Source organism: Paroedura picta, chromosome 4 (assembly GCF_049243985.1).
Source record: "Paroedura picta isolate Pp20150507F chromosome 4, Ppicta_v3.0, whole genome shotgun sequence".
Classification (NCBI taxonomy): domain Eukaryota; kingdom Metazoa; phylum Chordata; class Lepidosauria; order Squamata; family Gekkonidae; genus Paroedura; species Paroedura picta.
The window spans coordinates 54,982,980-55,009,746 of NC_135372.1; the positions used below are offsets into that span (position 1 = coordinate 54,982,980).

Genomic DNA, 26,767 nt, shown 5'->3' on the forward strand with positions numbered 1-26,767 from the left:
CACAAGGAGAGTTCGCCACGTGCAAACACGTAACAGCTAAGCTTGTGACTTCCAAGCCTGTCTCACAGACATTGTGGTAGGAGTATATCTTTCAGTTAAAAAGCATCAATGTTATCTAACGCTGTAAAGATGACAGTGCCCAAGCCAGGCAAATATGATGGTGGAAAGTACCATCAAGTCACAGCTGACCTAGGGTGACCCCGTAGAGTTTTCAAGGCAAGAGACATTTAGAGATGGTTTTCTGCTGCCTGCCTCTGCACAGCAACCGTGGCCTTCCTTGGTGGTCTCCCGTTCGAATCCTCATTAGGGGCTGACCCTTCTCAGCATTGGAGATCGGATGAGACTGAGCTAGCTTGGGCCATTGAAGTCAGGGCCAGGCAAATATACATGTTCTCATGTAATTTGCTCTGGAAATTAACACTTATTTTAAATGATTAATTTTCGCACCATGCCTCTGAAAACTATAGAGGACCTCAAAAGCCTTTCAGTCATTCCCCCATGAAAATACCAATAATGGTGTAATAACATTCCAGAATGACAATTTATCAGTCACTACCATTATTTATTATTTTTATTTAGATTTATTTAGATTTCTATACCACCCATTTCTTTGCAGCTCTGGGCAGTTTACACAGAACACTATAACATTATATACCATGTCTTGCCAAATGGGGCCACTGAGTATGCTCTAGGCTAGTGCTTCCCAGCCTATGCATTTGGGACCTAACGTGGCTTGCAAAGACTGTGAAAGGGCATCACAGTCCAGGCCTCCCTAATGGCAGCCCTTGCCCTTTAGATTCTTCTCTTTCTTTCCTCCTCACCAACTTCTCGCATTCTTACCTCCCCCTTCTTCTTTGTGACATTGGAGGCAGGGGGAGATGCTGCCCAAGAAGGAGTAACTTCATGGTAGTAGCTGACTGGGAGAGGGAGGTTGGAGAGTAGATGGCAGCTGTTCAGCATGTCATGGGAACAACTGAGGAGGACTGAAAGACGTATGTGCCTGTGTAGGCTCGGTCCTTCAGCAGCCCAACCTCTTGCAGTACCTCACTGCCCTCTACCTGCTATGGGAGATATATGACACTGAACTCCTTGCCACTAACCACTTCAATGCCATCTTTGCTTATCTACTCAACCCAGCATCTCTCCCACCACGCACTTTCTCAAATCCCAGCTGTGGCCCAGCTAGCAGTAGAGGAGGAGATAAACTCCCATTTGCTTGGAGTTCATAATGGGTCACTGTAAAAAACAAATTTGACTTGCAGATCATCAAACCAAAAAAGTTTGAGAATTACTGCTGTAAGCCATACCATCAGTGAGAGTATAGATCATTGGTTCTCTCCCGACCCCATTTAGTGTCACCTAGCCCCATCCGTGGGGTCTTCAGGTTGGTGGCCGCTGCGACGGCTGTGGTCTGTGGTAGTAGGAGGTGGCAGTGGGCAGCGGCGGCGGGCAGAGGCAGGTGGTGGTGGCAAGCGAAGGCAGCTGGAAGCGAGTGGAGGCGGGCAGAGGTGAGCAGAGCCTCCACACCACTTCCCGATCGTTAGGCGCCTGCGCACATGATTGCACACATGCCACCCCACGTATGCATGTGCCGACCCCACCGCAGTTGGGGTCACAGTGGGACAAAGGCTGAGAACCGCTGGTCTAGATGGTTGGTACCTCTCCTAAAGTCTGTAGAATAGGGGTGGCCAAATTGTGGCTCTCCCGATGTCCATGGACTATGATTATTACAAGCCTTTGCCAGCATGACAGTAGGGTCTCATAGTAATTGTAGTCCATGGACATCGGGAGAGGCATAGTTTGGCCACCCCTGCTCTAGAACACACAAGGGTTCTATGGCAAATATGCAGGGGTGCCTCAAAAACATGGAAGGGGGTCCTTGAAGAAAGAAGAAGAAGATTTGGTTCTTATATGCCGCTTTTCCCTACCCGAAGGAGGCTCAAAGCGGCTTACGTCGCCTTCCCATTCCTCTCCCCACAACAGACACCCTGCTTGACAGCTATTTGCTTTTCTGTATTTTTTGTTTTTTGCCATCAAGTCACAGCCCACTTATGGTAGCTCCAGAGGTTTTTCAGCCCTGACCTGGACAGTCTAATCTTGCCACATCACAGAAACTAAGAAGGGTCAGTCCTAGTAAATATGGGATGGGAGGTCACTAAGAAATACCAGGGCCACTGCGCAGAGACAAGCAATGCTAAATGATCACTGAACGTCTCTCGTCTTGAAACTTATGGGGGTCACCAAGTTGGCTGTGATAGATGGCAAAAAAAGTTTTGGAGGTCATTGCCTGCCTTTGTGTAGCAACCCTAGATTTCCTTGGTGGTCTCCCATCCAAACAGTAACCGGGGCCAACCCTGCTTAGCTTCCATGTTATGGTGAGTCTGGGTTAGGCCAAGACGAGATTAGTTGAGGCACAACATAAAAACCTACCACCCATCAGTAAAGCCAAGGAAACCTTCACTATTCATATTCAGAAGCATCTGTGCTGATATTAAATATTTACCTGTACAAATGCAACTCCAGTCATCAAAATCACTAACGAAAGCCACTGATACACCCCTAACTTTTTACTGAGCATGGAAACAGAGAACAATGCGGTGGTAAGAATTTTCAGTTGATACGTGACCTGCAAAGACAAAGTTCAAGATTACTAGACCACCTTATTTGTCTGTAGATTTAAAAACAAACAAACAAACAAACTCTGGAGCACACAGTACCTGGTAAGTGGCTGCATCTAGATTTGACAATGCAACATACAGAAGGTTATTTTGTAGTGTATAAATCCCTGATGGAATAGCAAGCTTAAGGGTCTCCATTGGCTTGTTAAGGATTTCATCATGTAGCACTCTGTTGAATGCTCTTAAATTGCACTCTATGCAAAGAGAAAGAATCACAAAATATTTTAAGATCTCTAAATTGACAGGTTTTCAATTTGCAGCTGCTCAGTAAAAATGTTATGGGAATTAGAAGTCAGGGTTCAAAGCACGATGGTTTTATATAGCAAAGGAGAGGGGCATTCCTATGCTGTAAGTGTACAAAGCTATAATTATGCACAGACTGAGTTCCACCATTGAAAGTACAGTTACATTCATTTCTTACTGCTGAAGAGAAAAGACTCTGCACTTCTAGAAGGAATGGGGATTTGTGCAGCCAAATCAATGTGTAAGGCTCCTTGTTAGGCATTTCCCTCCCATCCCCACAGATCCCTTCTTTTGAGCATGATTTAATGTTCAGGCTGCAACCAAAATACAAAACAATATATCGACAAAAGTAATTAATCTTTGCTAGGGTTACAGAGGAGGGAGGGAAAGGCTCAGACACCTACTGCTGTCTTTGTAAACCAACAAAACGCAGGCCATAATCTTCATAAGTTCAGCAATGACTACTGCTGTTGAAGACAAATAACGGGGTCCTTCTTCTTTCAGCGTCCGAGAATAACGCATAGTTAAGACCAGGCTCGTTGTCTGGAAGACCAATATCCCCAAGGAAAGGTACTTTAAATTGGTAGACATAGTTTGACTTTCACTTTTCTGAAAACCAAAAATAAAAAAAGGAGGGTGGAAAGACATATACATTAAAATGTAAAGCAAACAACCCATTGAAATCTATTTAGGAACAGAATTCTTTGCAAACAAATAACAAAGAACCAAATTTCTCAGGTACATGCAAAGCAAATGGTTAATACTGACAGTATAGACATCAAGGAAACAATCTCACTCACATGCCAGCTGATCTAATGGCTGTTCATTCAGTTGTACTCTTTTCACCTGAATAGTTAATTAATTCAGCAGCTCCGCAGGGCCTATAAAATGGAGTTGTTCCACCAGGTCTATGGCTGAGGTCTTAGGATACTTCTGATTTCAAGTGGCCCCCTGCCTGACTCCATCCATATTACCCACTCCTCTCTCAAGATGCAGAACTGGTCAAACAATGTTAGGTTTGCAAAGTTACACATTTTTCTATTTTATTTTTAAAATTTAGATTTATAGTGTTATTTAATTCAAGTATAATGCAATTTTATGAAATTATGAAATTGTATATTCTTGCTTGTAACCTGCTCAGAGCCCCCGGGGAAGGGTGGACGAAACAGCATATAAATAAATAAATAAATAAATAAGAGAATCTCAATACAAATAGAATTTTAGAAACAGCTATTGGTGATAAGGGTACCAATTCCAATTTCCTTATTGTTTGGGAAATTAAGCATTTTATGTTTCTTGAGAAATATGTTTGTCCCCCAGGACACCTTCCTCCCCACCCTCAAAAAACGCCTGTATCTTTTTTGTACCTCAAGATCCTCTAAACTTCTTTAGGCAGAGGTGTGGAGGATTCTATTCATTTTGATATCAAGGTAAGATTTTTTCATTAAGGCATGCTTTTCTCTGGTTACTTTAAACAGGAAGTAGCCAAGGAAACATTAATCTAGGCTCATTTGTTTAACCCTCCAGAGCTTCTCATGCCTGCTGCTATGACCCAGCCTTGCAGGATGATACCCAAAGCTCGCTGAATCTCCCTCACAATACAAACGTCTGTGGTAATTCAATCATAATCCCAGAAAGGGCATCGACCCATCCCTGGCCATTTCCACTGGCCTCATTCACCCCAATTAATTGAAACATCTTCTAAAAGATCAATCTTCTAGTATCCATTACCTCATCCAAATATTCTTTCTTAAAAATAAAAAGTTCGAACTGTCCTATTACAGCCCAGATTTTGACCCTTGCATCAAAGGAAACTTAGACATTAAAGTTGCACCTATAAGAGTGCAGTCCAAATGCCACCAATGGGCAGGTAGATGCTGTACTTTTGGCCCAGTGTTGACACAGATTCTATTCTGCATCAAATTTGACCAGAGATCCCCAATTTGTGTGGAGGTAAATTCGGGTCTATTACTGCAATTGGTTCTGATCCTGAGCCTTCTTCCATTGCCCCCCCCCCCAAAAAAAAAATCTGGTTACTGATTCTGCTAAAACCACTGAACCCTAAACCCATGGGACACAGTCTGGTTCCCCCCTCTCCTGCTCTGCTTTCCTCCCCAAATTAAACCCTCTATGCTGTTCTAGCTGATCCCCTTCTCTTAGCATCTTTCCCCCAATTTGCTTGGCTATCCTGACAGCCAAGAGACCTTCACAATAGCATCGTTACATGACTAGGAATTATTTCCTTTTTTATCACAAAAATCCTTTCCTACTTCTCTCATCTCATCTTTGGATGCCTTTTTGGGCAACCCATCACCTGTCTCTTCTCTTCGGGTTGGTTCTCTGGAGTAGCCAAAAGGGAAGAATGCAATTTAATATAAAAGGAACTTAAATCCAGCATTTAACTTAAAGTAATACACTAGGATTGCACAAAGTGGATGCATTTTATTGGAGTGCCATATGTAAATTATTGCTGTAGCACTGTCATTGAACGGTGAAGCCTCAGTGTCTTCAAATTAATATCCTGCAGCCTGCTCTTTATTCTGTGCTTTGGATCAGTGGTCCACAACCTGCGGGCCTCGGCCCGGTGCTGGGCCGCAAAGGCCATGGTGCCGGGCCGCGGCTCCCTCTCCCCGCCCCCCCGCAGTAAAAAACTTCCCAGGCCGCAAGCTTGCGGCCCGGGAAGCTTCATACTGCGGGAGGGCGGGGAGAGGGAATCAGGGCCGGGCTGCACATTCGCGCATGCGTAATGCGCGGGCGCGGCCTGATGTGCGGGCGCTGCCCGATGTCCTGCCGGTCCCCAGCCTCAGAAAGGTTGGGGATCACTGCTTTGGATGTTCGGATGATAAAGTTACCTGCTAGTTAAGTATCTGCCTCCCTTCCATTTTGCCTTCCCTAAAAGATTAATTGTGCTCTGCACTATGTACATGACAGACTCAGATGATCCCTTTTTATCCCAAAATTCACTTTCTAGTTCTTTATTTGTAGGGGATACAATTTGTGTGAGATCCCTGGCGCAGAAAGGGCCTCACGTATTTTTAAGGAGCAGAGCCCAGGTGTGGCAAACAGGGTTTGAACCTGGAAAATGCTTCATGGTTTTTCCAGCGAGCCACAAGTTCAGAGGCTACTCAGCAGGATACGTACATCCCTGTTCCCCATCCAACGCCGTCTAGACCATAAGATGCCAGAAACGGAGTGTTTACGCAGTAATGTACTGATCGAATCTCCCTGCAACTCAAGTAACTCATCCTCCAATAGAAGAACCACTTAATCTGGAGGAAGCCTCCTTTAGCTAGAAGAAGGTTTCAGACCTGAGCCAAAAGGAAGGATGAAGCATAAATATTTTAATGAATTAATAAACTGTTGGCTGGTTGGGCGGTGTAGGATTCACCCCAGTAGTGCTCGATGCCCAGATTCTGGGGATCAGCCCTTTAAAAGGAAGGGGGGGGGGAGTGTTGATGCAAATAAAAGTCTGATATGTAGCAATAAATACTGATAAAAGTCTAGTCAGAGTGGCAAAACTGTGGCTCTCCAGATGTCCATGGACTGCAATGACAATGAGCGCCTGCCAGCTGGCAGGGACGCATTGCCATTGTAGTCCATGGACATCTGGAAAGCCACAGTTCGACCCTCCCTGGGAGAGAGAAGGGGCCAAGTTAAAGAAACTCCAGCACATTGTTTAATATGCATTCAGATTTTAAATTAACTCACCACAATTTTTCAAGGGCCAACGAATGTTTTTCCTTAGTTTAGTCACATACTCTCAGCCTAACCTACCACACAGGACTGTTGTTGTGGGGAAATGGGGGAGGGGAGAACAACATATAGACAGTGCAAATACCTCTCTAGTTTAGATCTCAGTCCCAGACCTTGAGACTCCCTGTTCAAGCCCTGGCCAAAACTAGCATTAGCTCTTTGACACAGTCCATAAAGCTGCCTACCTTTATGAGTAACTAATTCATGCTTTCAGTCATCCAGAGTTACTATGCGTGTCAAACACAAGACAAACAAATTAAAAGGGTCATAAACTTTAGAGATGTGGCCCAACAACTGTACATGGGCAAATCAAGAGCACATTTTATAGCTTCTCTCTGGCCTATAATTATATCTGAACACTTTAATGGACTGATCCGCTTCAAAATATTGCTTAGCTTTCATCCATTTCATTTCCCACCCCGCCCCCCCAACGGATGGCCTTGATTGGACCATTAGGAGCTCTCTAAAGAATTAATCAAATGAAGGAAGCCATTTTAAATGGTGTATAATTTTTAAAAAACAACTGTCACCACCAAAGAGTTTGGTGCTCCTATCCATGTTTGTCTACAGTGCCCAACTTCTTAAAACTAGTAGTAGATCAATGAGTTGAATACAGAATACATTTTCTGCCAGTGGAAAGGCCTCTCTCCACTGATCACAATGAAATGTTGCTTCAGAGGAGGACCCTGAGAAATGACATGGTCTACAGGGGATATTTCATAGGAGGGAGGAATTGGTAGAAGCTGACGGTTCAGTCTGGAACCAATTCAATGACAGTTTTAAACAGACTCTTCTAAATCATAGATCTAAGCATGTGTGCTATCATGCAGTGAACGTCATGTTAACTCTGTATAACTTGACCGAAACACAATGTAGTCAGTGGCATGAAACTTGGCAAAATAAATAAAAGTGCACACTGATTTGTTGGTATAACCATGAGCACACATTTATCTTAAATTGAACAGAGTCTTCACACAATGCCTGAGGAGTTTTTAAATATTTAGCAAGGGTTTGTATAACCTTAGAAAATGTTATACAATACATTTGTCCTGGGTGACTTCAATGTCCACGCGGACGCGCCCCCTTCAGTTCATGGCGGAGACCTGGTGTCATCCATGGCGACACTAGGACTTTCGCAATTTGTTACTGGGCCCACCCATTACGCCGGCCACACACTTGACTAGATTTTCGGCGCTTGGATAGAAGTGGATCTGGATACAGCTTTAGCTGTGCCGTGGTCAGACCACTATGCCCTGTGGGCCAGGCTCAGGATGCCACCCCCCCCCCAGTTGGGCGGCGGGCGCATTTTAGCCTGCCCGCGGAGACTCATGGATCCAATTGGATTCCGGAATGCTCTGCGGGACCCGATAACTCCTGGCGACTCACTAGTGGCCTTGGTGGCGGATTGGCAGTCCCGCCTAGCAGCTGCTATAGATAAAATCACCCCTAAACGTCCTCTCTGCCCTCGACTCAAACGGGCTCCCTGGTACACCGGGGAGCTTCGGGAGAAGAAAAGGGAAGTGAGACGATTGGAGCGAGTGTGGCGGAAGACTCGCGACGAAGCTATGAGAACATCTTATCGCACGCTTATGAGGGCATATGAGATGGCAGTGAAAGTGGCAAAACATGAATTTTTTGCCGCGGAAATCGTGTCCGCAAGCTCTCGCCCGGCCCAATTATTTAGGGTAGTTAGATCTCTTACCGCCCTTGAGGGGCGCCAAAATAGTAGCAAATTGGAACTAGGCTGTGAGGCTTTAGTGAGCTATTTTGTGGACAAAATCTCGTCACTCCACCGTGATCTTCCCGCCACAGTTAATACAGTAAACGAACTGGAGGCTTGTTGGCCGCCTTTGGGGGTGACGTTCGATGGCTTCAGACGGCTCTCCTTACCCGAAGTGGACAAGTTGCTAGGTTCGGTTAGGGCGACCACTTGCCCCCTTGATCCCTGTCCGTCATGGCTCCTCAAGGGAGGTGGCCAGAGGATAGGAGGCCAGCTCAGGGACATCATCAACCTCTGCCTGGATTCCGGAGAGTTCCCTGAGCAGCTGAAGGGGACAGTGGTTCACCCTCTCCTGAAAAGATCCATGCTGGACCCGCGGGACCCAGCCAGCTACCGCCCAGTGTCGCACTTGGAGTTCCTAGGCAAGGTGGTTGAAAGGGCCATGGCAGACCAGCTCCTGGCATTCTTGGAAGAAACTTCGGCACTCAATCCATATCAGTCTGGCTTTCGACCTGGTCACGGGGTGGAGACGGTGTTGGTCGCCCTGTTGGATGACCTCCATCGCCAGCTGGATAGGGGCGGGTCGGCAGTGCTGGTTCTTCTGGACCTGTTGGCCGCTTTTGACACCGTGGATCACGAACTGTTGGTCCACCGCCTCGCCGGCACGGGGATACAGGACACAGCTCTACGCTGGATACGCTCCTTTCTCCAGGACCGGACCCAGAGGGTAGCAGTGGGGGATGAGCTCTCGCGCTCCTACAGACTTCCTTGTGGAGTCCCCCAGGGCGCGGTCCTCTCCCCCACACTGTTCAATGTCTTTATGCGCTCTCTGGCCCAGCTGGTGCGGAGTTTTGGGCTGGGTTGCCACCAGTACGCTGATGACACCCAGCTCTATCTCCTCATGGACAGCCTCCCGGACTCTCCCCCGCAACCATTTGCCAGATGTTTGGAAGCGGTGACAGAATGGTTCGAGCAGAGTCGCCTGAAACTCAACCCCTCCAAGACGGAGGTCCTATGGCTGGGACGTAGGGGGCAGGATCAGGAAGCGCGCTTACCCACCCTGGGAGGGACGCAACTTACCATCGCGGCCCAGGCCAGGAATTTGGGTGTGATCATTGACGCCTCCCTGACCTTGGAGGCACAGGTCAAAAAAGTAGCGGGCCAGGCATTTTTCCACCTGTGCCAGGCCCGACTACTAGCATCCTACTTGTCCCCTGAACACTTAGCCACAGTGATCCATGCAACTGTCACCTCTAGAATAGATTTCTGTAACTCGCTCTACGCGGGCCTTCCCTTGTCCTTGATCTGGAAACTTCAGCTAGTGCAAAACGCTGCTGCTAGGGTCCTCACTGATACACCATGGAGGGCCCACATTCAGCCACTGCTGAGCCAGCTGCACTGGTTGCCGATTGCTTCCCGGATCTGGTTCAAGGTTTTGGTTCTAACCTTCAAGGCTTTACGTGAGTTGGGACCCACATACCTGAGGGACCGCCTATCGCCCTATGCCCCCCGCAGGGCCTTGCGTTCTGCGGGTGAAAATCTGTTGGTCTTTCCCGGCCCTAGGGAAGCACGTCTGGCCTTTTCGGTCCTGGCCCCTGCCTGGTGGAATGAGCTCCCAGGAGAGCTGCGGGCCCTGCGGGATCTTCCATCGTTCCACAGGGCCTGCAAAACGGAGCTCTTCCGCCAGGTTTATGGTTGAGGCCAAGGCTGACACCTATGCCCCCCCCCCGGGATTTGGGACTAGGAACCATCAGGATCCCCTCTCCACCCGCCAGTAGTGGGAGGGGGAAGTTGATTAGCTGATCTTGCCATGTTAGTTAGTTAGTTAGTAATGTTAAGATAGTAATTATTGCTTTAATGGACTTTTAATGGGTTTTTAAGATGTTGTAACCCGCCACGAGCCGCAAGGGAGTGGCGGGGAATATAATAATGATAATGATAATGATAATGATAATGATAATGATAATGATAATGATAATGATAATGATAATGATAATGATAATAATTTACAACCGGCAGCCATGACAGGCATTTATAGACGGGCACTGAAAGGAATCAACACTCCAAGGTGCGTCTTCTTTCCGGTGTTCCTTTCTGCTTTAGTCAGCCTGCTCTCCTTTGCCATCATTACACTGTCACGCTTCATCCCACATAACCAGAAGCAAGGCCTGGGAGAAGTTAATGGGAGCCAGCATGGTCTTTGACCAGGTGTGAATCCCCACTCTGCCAAAGAAGCTGGTTGGGTGAGCTTGGGTCAGCCATGGTCTTTCAACCTCATCTGACATGAGAACCCTTGACTGAAAATAGTTGCAGAGGGTAGCCCTGTTGGTCTGCAGGAGAACAGCTAGGTTGGGGTCCAGGAGCACCCTAGGGACAAACAAGATTTTCAGAGTATGAGCTTTTGGTTTGACACTTGAAAATTTATACCCCCAAAATCTTGGTGGTCTCTAAGGTGCCACTGGACTCAAACTTAGTTTGTGGACTGCAAATGGCTTATTAAAAATAGACAGAAAGGCTTGATTAGGACAAGTCTAGAAATGGTGATATGTGTTAAAGGGCACACGTTATTACCAGCCTTCCTAAGTCTTTGCTATCAGGCAGGATTTAAACAGAATATTAATATTATTTAACTCACTGTAAAATAGTTAATTTCAATATAAAATGATGTGCGTTCCACCAGCTGGCTTTTGAACTTGAGCCAGATATGCACCTTGGCAATGGAAGCTGTGTACCTACCTGTTCTTAGAACTTTCCCATACCATCACGTTTCTGGCATTCTCCATGCAATTAAAAAACACATACTTTTCTTACTCAAACAGCATCTGCAGAAATCTTAAGATGCAAGTAGTACCTATTTAGTCACTTTTATGGGATTTCTCGTGGGGTAACTAACGTTCTTTTACGCTATTTTGTAATGGTGTACTATGTCCTGATAAATTGCTTAGTGAAGAATACAGACTATTTTGCTTGAATGTCAAGTTTTACAACTTCTTTGCCAAACTACCTAAAGATCCTCCTCTCAGCCAAGTTAAAAAAAAAATCAAAATATATTCTCTCAAAGACCTTTAAATTTTAAAGAAATGAGATGGGAGTAAAAAACAACCCACATCATCTGGTACATATCTATTTGTTAGTGCAAATCAAAATGGACTGAAGACTGAGGCCCTGCAATCTAGGTTTTGCATTATGACAAATGCTTAGATTAACTAATAATATACTGGGTAATCTTAACAATGCACACAAAATATTTAGTCATGTTCACTCATCTACTAAGATCCCAGGAGCAGCAACAAAATTTTAAAAACAGGTTCTAGTAGGGGGAGGAGGGAACTGTTTTCAGAGATTAGTTCACTCAGATGCCTACAGTTCTCGGTCTACTACAATATTCTTTTGAAAGATCTAATAGAGCCTAATGCCTTAAAAAAAAAACACATTTCCAGAACTAGCATCCCAAAATGAGATTTTTTCCTTCAAATCATCATAAATGGGGGAAGAATTCCGTGTGGACTTGATATGCCCACAGGGAGATGAGCACATAAACCCACAGCTGGTTTACTAAATGCCACAACAACCCCAGGTTACCCCCCCCCCCGGGTTTATCCAGAAGACAGCCTGGGATGGGTGAACCCTTATTAGTAACACTACAGGGTCTTTGCCTGCCTTGCATCAAATCACAGAAGTTTAGAATGCAATCATATGAGCCCTAATATAACATTGATCTTGGCTTCTAAATTTCCAAAGCTCCCCATTGCAGGCATACTCTCTGGGTTTGCATTTCTCAAACAGCAATACCAAACTTCCAGAACTTCCACAATCAGTTCAATACTATTTACATAAGCAAAGCCAAAACTACCACCAGTCATGTCCAAGCCCTGTGGAGCATCAAGAAAAGCTCTTTGGATCTTGCTTATCTGAAGAATTTAACTGGCAAGAATTCAGCGTTGTTAACTAATTCCTGTAAAACCTTCTTAATAAACATAAGCACACATTAGAACCCTGTAAAAATGCATAACAATATACCAACTTCAAATATAATCTTCTCTCCGCTGGCTGACATGATTCCGAATGTTAAGCGCATAACATTATCCGGGGCTTGTCAAAGGGGGGCACATTGGCTACCAATGGATCACCTTATCCTTGTGATCATTATTCCCCAGTTTCAAAATAAAGTTCCCCTTTGGAGTATCAGCTTCTCACATGCCACTTTTTCATGCTGGCATTCCTCAGTATGCACCAAACTTCAGAGTTCACCCAAAAGGAATTCATGGTTGCAGAGAAAATCTTTCCAAAGTTAAAAAGTTGACTTTAAAAAAGTGATTCTACATAGCTTGTCTCCCAAGCAGACAGAAACAAACTGCCACACGGATCCGGTATGCCTTGTATTTAACTTATAAGGCGAATGACGTGTGAAAATGTTTTACAACAGTAATCTCTCTGTTCCACTGGAACAATACACCGCCCATTATGCCACACAATGTAAGTACAACAGTTTCCTTCTGCTTCCTCCTGCCCAGAAATCTTAGATTGAAATCTTCAGCACTAACCTGAAATCAGATTTAAAAAAAATACTGTGTATATGCTAAATAAAAGTTATGTAGCATAGTTTCGCTGTTTCAACATTCAAGGTTTTATTCCTAATCGCTGAACAATGTCTTTGATTTTAGCTCCGAATCCCATTATTGCTTAAAGGCTACCAGGGAATTGTTCATATAGCTTATAGGCCCGATAGGCCCAATTGTTCTTGCAAGGAGGAAGATTTTGCAGACTACCAATTTAAATCTGCTGTGTTGCTATTTGGTTCTACTCCCCCCCCCTCTCAAAAAAAGGCAAAACATTAGTGTCCCTCTTATTATTTAGTGATTATGGTACCCTCTGATCAGATGCTCTTTTCTAAACAAAGTTTTCATAAGAGCAGTCCTGCTGGATCAGAACAAATCAGCATTCAGTCCAGCATTTTGTTTCTCACAGTAGCTAAATACAGAAAAGGGGCTGCACCAAAGACAGAGGAAAAGAACAAAAAATAAAGGGGAGGGGCTACAACGGGAGAAAGATGGTGTTGTAGGGCAGTATAGCTGAATAAAACAATTCCTTTCCTCACCGCACCAGATAGCTAGAAGAAGCCCAAAAGCAGGGCATAAAGACATTAGCCCCTCCCCCTATTCCCTAGCAACTGTCACTCACAGGTAGAGAGATACACTGCTGCCGAATGTGGCAGCTCCATTTATCCATGATGATAAAAAAGCCATTGGCAAAGCTACCTTCTGTGAATCCATCTAGCTCCAAGTTAACAACCATCACTACACTTTCCAGCCATGCAGGAATATAAGGATGACTTATAAAATTACAAACCCGAGTGTGGGAAACAGCATGTCGTTTCCCATTGTACTAAGATACATGAGAAGGTCATAGCTCATGTTGGAAGTTGTGACTTCGTAATCACTTCGTAATGTTTGCACTGCAGAATCTGAAAAGCGGCATTTGTCATGCTAGATGGATTAGCTTATTTTATGTAACATTTCTCCACTGTTTAATAATAGCTTTTGAAATCTTTCCAAGTACTGTGCTTTGTTCTTAGAGTTCCTTGTATTTTGTGTTCTCTGTAGACCAATTATACTTTCCCTCTCCAAGTTTACATTCAGTGCTCATTTTGATGTCCTTCTGCCCTTCAAAAGCATCCTCATTTGTTTAAAAACAAAATTCAAACCACCAAGTTAGCCAACTTAATTTATGAGTCATAAATATGTTATACTATATGTCAGTGTAAATACAACCCTGTTTATTCAGACTTTTCTGGATCATAACATTTTGGGGGATATTCTAGATCTCCAAGAAAATAAGGCTTTGCAGCCCAATCTTAAACTTTATGATTAAGAGGTAAGTCCCTCTCAAATAACTGATGCCCCCATACCACTACAAGGCCAGGGTCATCAAATAAATAGCAAGGGTGCAGGGGAAAACTTCATGGGACAGTCAGGAAGTTTCAATCCACTTCTGGAGGAAATACATTTATTTAGACTCCAGGAGATCGCCCTGAGGCTTACGGGAGGGTGGTAAAAAAATCGAATGAACGAACGAACGAAATCAGACTAGCTGGTGCTTGTGGGATATTAACATACATCCCAGCACACGTGACAAATTTCCAAAATAATATAGGCCTTTGGACAGGAAGGTAGCTTTATTGTTCTGTATTAATCAGCAAAAGTAGCTATTAGCATAGGTCCCAGAAATAATTCCCATTGATGAAACCTGTGAACCTCTACAACTATCACAAGATTCAGAAAGTGTATGAATTCAAGGGTCACACAGGGCTGCTTTCAGATGGGCAGGTTAGGTTCCTGCCCCAGAACTGCTCTCTGCCATTCCAACAACTAATAGGCCCCTCACACGAAACAAGATTTGACACCGTGTCCCTCTCGCCATCTGTGACCCAGTTGCAAGGTCCCTCACTCTGCAGTGCCTCAGCCTTCCATCCTTTTCTTCCTCCATATGAAACCCAAGCCCCCCACTCTCCTAGGACTGCCAATCTTCAGGTGGTTCCAGGAGATCTTCCACTATTACAGCTGATCTCCAGACGATCAAGATCAGTTCTCCTGGAGGGTGTACTTTAAGGCATTATACCCTCCCTTCCCAAACCCCGACCTCCCCAGGCTCCACCCCCTAAATCCCCAGGTATTTCCCAACCCAAAGTTGGCAACCCCACTCTCCCCCTTTTATCCCCACCAAACTGCTTCTTATAAATAAATACATTCCAGCCACCTTACTTTTCTTTTTCTCCCCCAGTGCACAACTTCTATCTTGGGGATTCAGTACACACATGTGTCTGTTCTATTTTGGACTTCACACGACCAAGAGGCGTAATTACTGTCACTAGAATTGTTTTAAGGTCTTGTGGCTTAAACTGCAAGTTTTATTATTACGACTGCTTCTCTCGAGGGCTTTTATAATCAATGCAGTTGACCTTGTTACTTTCGCTTATTATTGCTCCAAACACACCACTGTGTATAAATAAAGACCCCTGAACTAGGGCAGAGGACGGGCATGTGGAGAGACACCTTCAAATCTAGCTTGCTAGTTAAGATACCTACAAGGACTGCAGTATGCCTTTTTCGATGTCATAACTCTGGAATCAGGAAATAAAAGTGAATATTGTAAACATCTGAAAACAGAATTCATTATTTATTCAACAAAAGAGCTTCCTCAAAAATGCGCACTCTTTCATGCCTTTGCAGAAGCCGGCAAATTTTGAGAATCAAACTCAGTTTAGGGTTATTTCTGAATTTTGACTAATTGATACTATTTGGGCAAGACATGAGTTATCAGCACTTCACATTTCCTGCTCCTTGTGCTACCTGTTAAACTTGTTCTACTACATTGTCACCATTCTACATTACCTCTGCCCTATCTGTCTATTACTGGAAGACCTCTGGACAAGAGCTCTGTTTTGAAGCTCTGCCTTAAGAGCTCTTCGCTCTGCAAATTCCAACTAGCTGGTGGCCCCTGGCCCCAAGGAAGTAAGTTTGGGCTCAACCAGTCCTGGCCCCTACTTGGTGGCATGAGAGACCCTGTCAATGCTGGCATGGTTCCACAGGGCCTGCAAGACGGTCTTCTGCCAAGCTTTGGGTTGGGGCCAGTGGCTTAATAACATACAATCTGAAGAGAAACCAGAGCATACATTATGTGCCATTAAAGATTTTTGAATTTGACTTAATAACATCTATAGTCCTCCCCTACAAAACACCCTCACTGAGAGACACCTAATCTGGAGACTTAGGGGCAGACAATATCCAGATGCTGCTATTGTTTAAATGCTGCTAACTGTTACCTTGTTTTAATTACATTTTATACTGTTAATGTCAATGTTATTGTGTGAGGTGTTAATTTACTGTTAATTTTAACCTATCATGCATACCGCACTGAGCCATCTTGGGAGGGTGGTATAGAAATTTAACAAATAATAATAATAAAGTCTCTATAATGTCTGACAAGGTGCAAGACTAAACTAACAACAGATACTCCCAAGCAGCAGTAGTAGCAGCAGGAACAAATCAGAACATCTTACCACTCATGTAGTGCAGAACCTTTTTGACGTTCCACATAAATAAAAGGATCCATGTTGCAGTGAGATATAGTGACAACTTTGGTTGGAGTGCAGCCTGAAATGGTTTCTACAAAGCACTCAACAAAGGTAGATCCATTTTCAAGATGTGGAGAAGCACTGACATCTGAAAACACTTGCCAGCTCTACCCTGAACTGTAGCTCTTTCCCGTTTAAGCTTCAGACTCACTCAATTTGTCACTTTCTATCTCACCCATGGCACTCTCTTTTGCCCTCTAATTTTTTTCTAATGCTTTCTTGGCACTGAAAACATTGCCTAAAACAAGATCTGTTTCTTAATTTTTTTGCTCCTTAATTACTACACAAAGAACTGAAACATATTCTGTACTCTCTATTTCAACAGAGCTTTTCTGCGAAATGACAGTCTGTCACAAAGATCAAATGACTTATTATCATCATTATAGAATAACATTCTAAAGCTAAGAACACGAAAACATGCTAGAGAAAATGGAGTCTCCCTTACTATGAAAATTGGAAGAGGCTTGGTTATCAGTCACTGGCAGCACCAGGAAGAGATTCATCCTTCACTCCAGCTATGCCTCTAGCATTTCACTTCCTCTCAGGTGATCAGGTGCAGATCGAGGTCAATTAAAGGACTAAGAAAAGAAGAAGAAGAGTTGGTTCTTATATGCCGCTTTTCTCTACCCAAAGGAGTCTCAAAGCGGCTTACAGTCGCCTTCCCTTTCCTCTCCCCACAACAGACACCCTGTGAGGTGGGTGAGGCTGTGAGAGCCCTGATATTACAGCTCGGCCAGAACACTTTTATCAGTGCTGTGGTGAGCCCAAGGTCACTCAGCTGGCTGCATGTGGGGGAGAGCAGAATCGAACCTGGTGTGCCAGATTAGAAGTCCACACTCTTAACCACTACACTAAACTGGCTCTCTTATCATAAAAATCAAAAGGCTTCTCGTATTATATAGATTCTTCTTAAATAAAACCTGACCTGGATGGCCCAGACTAGCCCTTCTGATCTCAGAAACGAAGCAGGGTCCTGCCATGGCTAGCATTTGGACTTTTCCTAAACTGCAAGGACCCAGAGTCTTCCAGCTTTCCTCATGCAAAAGGCACCCAGCCCCTTGTGCATCTCGGCTGCCCTCTGCTCTACTTTCCAGCTCTGCAATAACCTTTCATGACATATGGTGACCAGAACTGTACACAATATTCCAAATGCAGGCACCATTGAGCTATACCAGGGAATGACAATCCTGTGAGGTTTTTTTTCAATGCCTTTCCTAGTACGTAACTTGCAGCATGGTATTTGCTTTTTCACCACTACCGCACAATGAATAGAATTTTCATTGAGCTATCCGCTGTAGTGCCAAGATCTTTTTCAAAATTGATCTCAGCCAATTCAGAACCCATCAACATACACTTAAAATTAGGATTGATTGTTCCAGTATGAATAACAACATATACTTACCAACACTAAACTTAATTTGCCTCTTTCTTACCAATTCATCCAATTTAGAGAGCTCATTTTGTAGCTTTTCAAAATCCACCTTGGTTTTAACCATCCTGAATAATTTAGTGTCTTCTGCAAATTTTGCCACTACACTGCTCCACCCCCAAATCCTTTAAAAGAAATTAAATAGCACAGCTCACTTCCCTGCATTTCCGTTTCAACCATTTTTAAGCCTTGTCCTCATATCCCATGACCATTAGAAATAGCATATCATTACGCACTCTGAGTTCTTTAGGTGGGGAAATATTTCCCAGCTGCATCTCTATAACATTAGTTTCTCCTGTATCTGTATGTGGTGCCATGGGCGGTTCTATTTTACATGATGACCGTGCCTGGAATATCTCTGTTTTCCTCAAAATCTCATTTTTTCAGAGGAAGTGGAATATCCATGATTTTTTTTTTTTGGGGGGGGGTGCTTTCAACATTTACCAACAAGTTTGGTAATGGAATATATTTTAAGCCACATAATTCTCTTCCCTCCTCCCCAACATACACAGAAAACTCCAACAAATTATATAAAAATATAATTAGAAAACTGTAACTAAAATGCTCAAATACCGGGGGGGGGGGGGGGAGGGGGGACTCAGTATCCTGGAACACAGGAAATTCTGGCTCTCACTGGCTTTGACATTAGTGTTGCTGGTCTGATTAAGAGTCACTGTGCATACACAGTAAAGCAATGCTGTTATATTGACTTAGGAATTTCTGTGCCAAAACTAACAGTAGAGTATGTATATCAGGTTCCTCCCTCGTTATTAATAAATGGTGCATACACAGTTTTCACTGTGTTCACGTCACTCACAGTCTTCTCTGTGTATAATAGCAGCAACAGGCCCTAGTTGGTAAACTATACACAGTAACTGAAAAATTTCTCTCCAAAATTGGTACCTACTAGCCAGTTAATCCAAGACCATTAACACATACATATCAGAAGAGCAAAGCCCCATAATTAAAAAATAAATTATATACAGAGCAAATTAATAATTTGTAATTATTTTTCCCGTCTGTGTCTATTTCATACTGCTTTTCTATGCCTGCAGTCATAAAGCTTTTTCATGGCACTGTGTCTACACTTTTGTTTCAGAGTTACTCAAAATTTAATGTTTTCTTTCTGCAGTACACTGCAGATTTGCAACCAAGAACTGACATTAATTTATACAATAGGTAATCTAGAAGAAACTGCAGTCTGCAACTTTGCCCACTGGAATTCTGTCCAGTTTTTTCTCTGGTTTGTTTTAAAGAGTCTTTCAGTGTGACAAGTCACAACCTTTTGTGCTATATGGCAGGAGTTCAATGTGTTTTTCTTTCTCTTGGGCAAAGTCTAATTCCACTCCGCTTACTTTCCCAAAGCTAACATTTTTAGCAACAGGCTTTTTCTAGCAGTGAGCCTTTGATTCCAATCATATCTTGTGCAAAAACGCTTTACACATAGTTCCTATAACCTTACAATAGGCAGTAAAATGTAAGGAAAATCAGAAGGTGCTTATGTGTGAAACGCTGAACAAACCCAGCATCCCGATTAATTTGGGCTTTACATGCTACATGTGCGAGGTTAGCATGCCACACTGTATGCAGGGTGGCTAAGAGTCCTATTTAAGACAGATAGTGGCAATGTTGCACTGCTAACTTTTGTCTGTCAACAACCAGTTAGGCATGGGAGAAAATGGCTGGGGTGGCACCTGCATGACAGTGGGGCAAATCCCCGCTTATGCATGACATCGCCACTGGTCCAGACTCCTCCTGGCCTTGGCCGGATTTAGAGCCTCCAATGTCCCACGTTAAGGGAACACGTTCCCTTTGTAACACAGGTGCTACTGGTGGCTATGCCCGGCCAAGCCTGTACATACAGGTGTCACCTTGCCTATGGTGTCCCCGGAGAGGCCCAAAATGCCCATTGGCTTCACAGCGCTTTCTGGCACCATGGAACTGAATGGCACATAATGGTGGGAGAGCATTGTGCCGCTATCCCACCTTCATGCAGTGAAACCACTCCTGCCCACCGCCCCCCCATCCCTGTGGTGACGCGTATCAGACCCTATCTGCATCGGAGATGTGTATGCACATGCACAACTCTGGGGCAGACTGTGTACACTGGGGGGGATTTCTTTCCCTGTTGGTACATAGGAAACGGCAGGGCACTCTGCCCCGCCACAAGAAACCGCCATAAGTTATATATGAATAAAAATATAACTTCTGAAGTAAGACACTTTGTTAAATGAATAAAAAGACTTGTGCCATCTTAAAAGAGGCACAAAGAATTAAAAAAAGCAGCTCTGGCTAATAGTCCCTCTTGTCCAGTATCCTGCTTCCTACAGTGGCTAACCAGATGCCCCAAAAGTTTTTTCACTACCAAAAGGAGTCTCAAAGCAGCTTACAATTGCTTTCCCTTCCTCTCTCCACAACAGACACTCTGCAAAGTAGGTGGGGTGGAGAGAGCTCTGACTGAACTGCCCTGTGAAAATACCTCTAACAGGTCTGTGACTAGCCCAAGGCCACACAGCTGGCTGCATGTGGAGGAACAGGGAATCAAACCGGGCTCTTCACATTAGAGGTTGCACGCCAATATGTGGCATTCAGAGGTAACCTGCCTCCAACCATGGAAGTTTCATTTGACCACTCTGGTTAATAGTTATTGACTTATCCTCCGTGAATGTCCTTGGGTGCAAAAAAGGGAACGGTTTCTCCTACAATAAGATGACATGCCTACCGCCCAGTATTTGTAAGTTCTTGCACTAAAAATTCACAACTAACAACGCATTCCTTGACGTGACAAAGGGGCAAACTAGCCTATTGCGGAGGCACAACGATGGGTCACTAAAAATTCATTATCAGCTTATTAAAAAATATGTTGCCTGGTTTGTCAGTGACATACTTGTATTCGATTGACAGTTTTAATTAACGGCTTCAATGACTGTTAATTCTGCTGTAAAAGCGGTTGCCAAGGGTGTCTCCAGTGAGCCTACTAAGCCAGACCCTAAACCCTGACTCTCATGACTAAAGCACTCCCTTCTTTCCCCTATCCCAGTGGCACTGAACTCTAGCGTTAAAAACAAGCTCCAAGGTCCACTGCCTCGACCCGAGTGCCCTGACACTCCGTCCCAAAGGTAAGGAAGCGCTAGTTGCGGTTACCTGGCGGCGAGGAAAGGGACTCTGCACATGCTCAAAGGCACTCTCTTCCTGAGGGCTACTTCTCTTATCATCCTGGCAACTGAAGGCTGGGCTAGCTCAACGGCACCAAGACCTCCTTTTGCATCCGCCCCACACCAAATTCTCCTCTCCATCCCTGCGGGGATGCCCGTCTCCCTCTGCCTGCCTGCCTGCCTGCCCGCCCGGGTCTTCCCTCCCCATCCTCACCTGCCGCGCTGGGAGCCTCGCGCTCTTCCCTTCCGGGTGTCTTTCCCCGGTCCCGCCCCGACAAGCCTCCGACTACAGCCGCAGCTCCGCCCGCTCCGTTCCCACCGCTCCGGCCCTTTCGCCTTCTCGGCCTCCGCCGGAGACGCTGCCAAGGGTGCCGGCGCCAGAAGCCGTGGGCGAGGGAACGGGGAGAGGCTGAGGAGGGCGAAGCGCGCCAAGGGACCGGCGCGCTCTCGCCCTTGGCGTCTCGCTTCTTTTTTGAAACGATGGGAACTCATTCATCCCCCACCAACTAACACCTGAAGGGCGTGCGGTGCGTGTGCACCTGTTAACAGCATCACATCTCGTCTAGGCTTGTGATATGCCCCTCCATTGACCCTCCCGGTTCTCCTAGGCATCCATCCCAACCATGTATTCCCGGGAATCGGGAGAAAAAAAAAAGGTCTGTTTTATTTCTTAATTGACAAAAGTTGACCACCCAATGGGCTTGCAGTCTTCTCGGTTCTGGGTCCTGGTGTGTAAAGAAGTGTAAAAATTTGCCCTGGTGAGCATGTAAGTCCCATTTCTCTTAATGTAAAATAATAATCCCGCCACTTAAGAAGAGACCATAAAGTAAGTTATTCTGCAGTGTGCTAGCAAAGTGCAGCATTTGTAACTCAGGAGTATCGGGCTATGTGTCTCAGGACATGTGCAGCATGTCCTCCTCCAGTACAAAGCAATGTTTTGGGGGTCTGGATCCAATGCAATGTCTAAGGAGGGGTTGTGGCTCAGTGGTAGAACATCTTGGCATGCAGAATATCCCAGGTTCTTTCCCTGGAACCAGATAACATAATCTGGTAGTACATACTGTGAAAACTCTCTGCCTGAAGAGTCACTTCCAGTCAGAGCTGGAAATAGTAATCTTAGTGGACCAAAGATCTGATTATGCATAGCACACTCTCCCGATATGCATGCATATCAGCATTTAATTTTGTTGTCATGTTATCCTTGTTGGGCAAAATAAGTCTCACTGCTGTTATAGCTCAAGCATAATGTGAGAAGAAGAATTTTTTGCATGAAAACAGAATTTGCTCCTAGTTCACGAGCCAGTTGTACATATGAAGGTGGGGCTATAATGTGCTGAGATGGTCACATCTCATAGGTCACATATTCATATCTTGTGCATATTGTCAGAGTTCAATTGCATCACACATACCTTCCTGTTTGTACTGTTTTCCCAACCTGAAAAACCCTGGGGAACCACTGTCAGGTAACTTGCATGAAGAGCAGGTTTCCCCAGTTTGTCAAATAGTGGCTCTTCATGGCTGTTTCAGGCTGGTAAAATGTTAGACGAGAAAGCTTTACGCTTCTGTGCTGTGCTGTTCCAGTCTGCGTTACAGCCTGCCTGAGAGTTAAATTTGAGCACCAACGTCCAAAAACGTGTCTGGTTGCTGGGAACTGTAACAGACATGGGAGAGGGCACAAAAAGCAGTAGCTGTGCCTTTAAATTAGGGCAATCATGGATTAGGAATGGGCACAGGATTCTGCATGTACCTTCGTCATTACTTTCCTTTAAAAACAAAGACACACACCCATGCTGTGTGAATGAATTTCGAATTGCGAACTTTGAACAGGAAAAGCCAGTTTGGTGAATAATCATTGTACAGTTAGATCTGTTTAAACACTTTGTTTTGTTTTATAAGAAAGAATGGTAGTTATGTTAGGAAATAACCCACACAGCTGCTACTGTAAATGTCCTTTTAAATCTATATAGTGGGAATAACTATAGTAATTAGGAAAAGATAAAGGCACTTTGTATACTGTGGCTATCAGGAATGTACAAATGGGCACTCAATTTTTTTATATATGAGTACAGTATAGTTCTAGACCAAGTGTGTATGGCTTTTGAACTACCAGTTCATGCTTTAGCCATGTACTTCAGAGGAATTTCACTGCTCTCCTCCCAGATAGTCAGCCTCTCCTAATGGGAAACGTGACATTTGGAAAAGGGTGAAAGATCCTGTTTACTTGCAGTAAGTCACCATGCTCTCTCTACAGTTGAAAATTAGCTGTCCTTTTATATTTTTAAAAATCCTGCTCCTTTATTTTCAGAAATGGTCTTAAATTAGGGTTGCCAGGTGACCCGTTCCCCCCAGCCACAGGCAAGGAATGGGGGCATAGCATTGCCGGATCCAGGCTGGGAAATTCCAGGAGATTGGGGGATAATGACTCGGCAGGACAGGGACTTCAGTGGGGCAGGATGCCATACAGTCGCCCTCCAAAGCACCCATTTTCTCCAGGGAAACTGATCTCTGATCTTTGCATTATCCATCAGACCAGTGTAAGAAAAATGAGCTGTACTTCTGAGGGATCCACAGGCCCCATCTGGTGGCTTGCATCCCTATCTTCATCTCACTGAAAGATTTTAGTCACAACGGTTCACAGTTCTGTATACATGTTTGTAGGGTTGCAGCTTATTCTGCCTGGCCTACAGAGTGTACCTGCACCTCCATAGAGGCAAGGGACTCTGCATCCTTCTCCTACTCAGTGTAGCTTGAGCACAGAACCTTGCCCTTGGCATTTGCTTTACTGTGGTCATAGCACTGTGATAATACCTATGGAGTCTCTGATCCTTCTGTTCCTAAGCATGCCTCCTCTCTACCCATATCTGATTCATGGATGTGTTTGTTGAGTGCTTTTGAAATAACTGGATTGGTTTTGTGCACTGGTACAGCACCATGACTTGTGACATTGCACTAGTGCAAAAGCCTTTGCATCTGCTCTTGGTTTTTGTTTTGCTTTATCCGTCAGACTAGAGTGAGAAAAAATATATTTTAATACAATAGTGCATTCATCTAGAGGGAAAATATGAGGGGGATATTGCAGTTTTGTTTCTTTTATTCTGGGGGATGCCAATGTGTTTTCAGCAATGGAAGTTGTACTAATATAAATCATCTGTGAAATTCTAAATTCATATTTACTCTGGACCCAGGAGAGTTGAATAACTCCCATCCAGTTTCAGATATACCATTCCTGAGCAAGCAGACTGAGTGAGTGATGACCAGCCAGCTTCAGATACTCCTGAAAGAAGTTGATTGTTTAGGTTCATTCCAATGTGGTTATGGGTTTGAAACAGCCTTGGTCACTCTAGTGGATGACATGCTATGGGAGATGGAGAAGGGGAATGAAACCCTGTCAATTATCCTGGTCCTCTTGGTGGCTTTAGATGCCATCAAGCATGGTAGTCTTCTGATCATCTTTTGGGACCAGGACTGGGAAGCATCATTCAGCAGTGGTTCTGGACCTACCTTGAGGGTTGGTTTCAGTGTGTGGTGCTGAGGTCCTGTTGCTCTGGCCTTTGGCCTCTGGGGTTTGCCAGAGTTCCATCTTGTCCCCCAAGCTTTTCAACATCTATGTAAAGCCATTGGGAGAGGTCATCCAGAAATTTGTGCTGAGCTGCCACCAATATGCAGATGGAACTCATGTATATCTCAGGCTGCCTGCAAATGAACTACCAGCAGATCCCAGGAAGGCTGCAGAAACCATGAACTGCCAGGATGCAGTTTTGGAATGAATGAGGGATAACAAACTGAACTTAATACCAATATGACAGGAGTGCTACTGATGGGAGAAAAGTCTGACACTGGCAGTGCCCTAAAAATGCTTCACCCTTCCACTGTTTTTAGTACTTGAACATCTAGCATGATGTTATAAAGAACTTCAATGTTAGCTCAGTTTTGCTAATATTTTTGTTTGACACCTGTAAAGAGGCATTATATTAGTGTTGTTTGGGAATGTTCTATAACCCATCCTGGCTGCCAACAATTTTGTCTATCTGGGGAGATTATTGGCCTAATCTATGGCCAGGAAATCTATTTTATCAAACCTTTCCACATTCCTTAATGAGAATTTATGATGTCATAAGGGGGTTTTCAATATTATTCCAAAGATACTTAGTGAACATATAATCCCCCAACACACACACACACATAAAACACACACACACAAACAGGGCAAGTACATTAAACCAAGCGAAAATTTATTAGCTGCTTTAATACCTATTCAAATTAATACTGTATACATTTTATATGTAAGGGTCTTTTAAAGCTGTAGATATGGATTTATTTTTAATATCATCCTTACAGATAGAATCCTAAAAACCTTTTTTAAGCATACTACTACAAACTGTAACTTCAGTTAATGCTATTATAAAACAGCAAAGGTACAAACCAGAAAAGAATTTAGGATTACTACAACCTAAGTATGCAATCCTACATGCAATCACTGGCAAGGAATTCCTATTAATAGTACTTCTGTACCTATTAATAGTTTACCTCTGAGGAAACATGTTTGGAATTTAGCCATTAATGGAATTCAGTCTCTTGGAATCCTAGTCTAGATGACACCTTTGGTTTTTAAGTTGTTCTGAAGTCTTGGTCCTGTCCAAACATTGAAACTAAATCTACTTACATTGTTTATAGGAATCAATATCAACCATAGTAATCATGATCAGAGTTTACGTTGCTTTTAACTCTTAATAGTGCATACACTTTCCTTTGGTTGGCTGTGAACTTTTAGGTATTGACTTATTATGAAAAAAGCTTGCCATTCTATTACAGAAAACAAAATATTAGTGGGCAGCTATCAAAATCCATACAATAAGGATGTACTTGGAAAATATTGGGTTGGATCCAATCAGCTTTTCTGCTGTTTGGATAGGGAGGAAGGTGATCCCTATTTGACCACCACAAAGGCTGTGCTGGGGATCTTGGGACCTGTGTGGACAAAAGTCATATGGCTCTACTGATGTGAATTAGGTGAGTGAAAAAGCTGGTGGGGTCCAGTCCATTGTGTTCAGGATACCACCTTTGTATTTAATTTCATTATCTTTATTTGCCTCATTTATATCCACTCCCCCCCCCCAAATGGGATCCTTCTTCATGTCTGTCTTCACAACAACCTTCTGAAATTGGTTAGGCTGAGAGTGTATGACTGGCCCCAGGTCACATAGGAAGTTTTGCAGTGTGCAACTATATGAGAGCAGATCAGTCTTCTTGTGGACAAGGTAATCTTGGACAATGAACACATAATGTTAAACATTTGTGTTTTTAGGACCAGCTTTCTCCAAAAGCATGACCTTATCCCCAATAAGAGGCCTTTCAAAAGTATGCCTCTTGAATTACATGTTGAAAGGCGTTGATTAATGCAACAAATAAAGTTATCTAATTGTAGCATAGCTAAGTACCTGTCCAGGTGCTGTATTCAACTGCATTGGAGCAGATAAAAGATACAAACTAGGGTACTTAGTTCGTGCTCAACTGGAAGAACAATTTCCATTCAAGGAAGGCTCCCACATTTGCTGAATGGTGTGGTACAATGTTTTAAGTAGAATTCAATGTATGTACATAACATAAGGTTGTGAAGATGAAAAGAAAATAATAATCATTTTATCTTTTTATTTT

General features: G+C 44.0%; 1 protein-coding gene across 6 annotated transcripts in view; it reads right to left on the reverse strand.

The window, feature by feature from the left end:
- The window catches only part of SLC35A3 (solute carrier family 35 member A3), a 30,545-nt gene extending 9,094 nt beyond the window's left edge, over positions 1-21,451 (reverse strand). The window contains exons 1-5 of one of the 6 annotated variants that reach the window (XM_077332893.1): positions 21,327-21,451; positions 16,974-17,106; positions 3,326-3,530; positions 2,718-2,872; positions 2,504-2,626 (exon numbers count right to left, since the gene is read on the reverse strand). In XM_077332893.1, coding sequence (XP_077189008.1) covers positions 2,504-2,626; positions 2,718-2,872; positions 3,326-3,512 — 465 coding nt within the window. In that variant the 5' untranslated portion in view covers positions 3,513-3,530; positions 16,974-17,106; positions 21,327-21,451. Of the gene's footprint in view, positions 1-2,503; positions 2,627-2,717; positions 2,873-3,325; positions 3,531-8,791; positions 9,101-12,418; positions 13,451-16,973; positions 17,107-21,101; positions 21,307-21,326 lie in introns of those variants that run through there. The other 5 variants (XM_077332894.1, XM_077332895.1, XM_077332896.1 and 2 more) reach the window with 5 other exon arrangements.
- Positions 21,452-26,767: the final 5,316 nt, after the last annotated feature.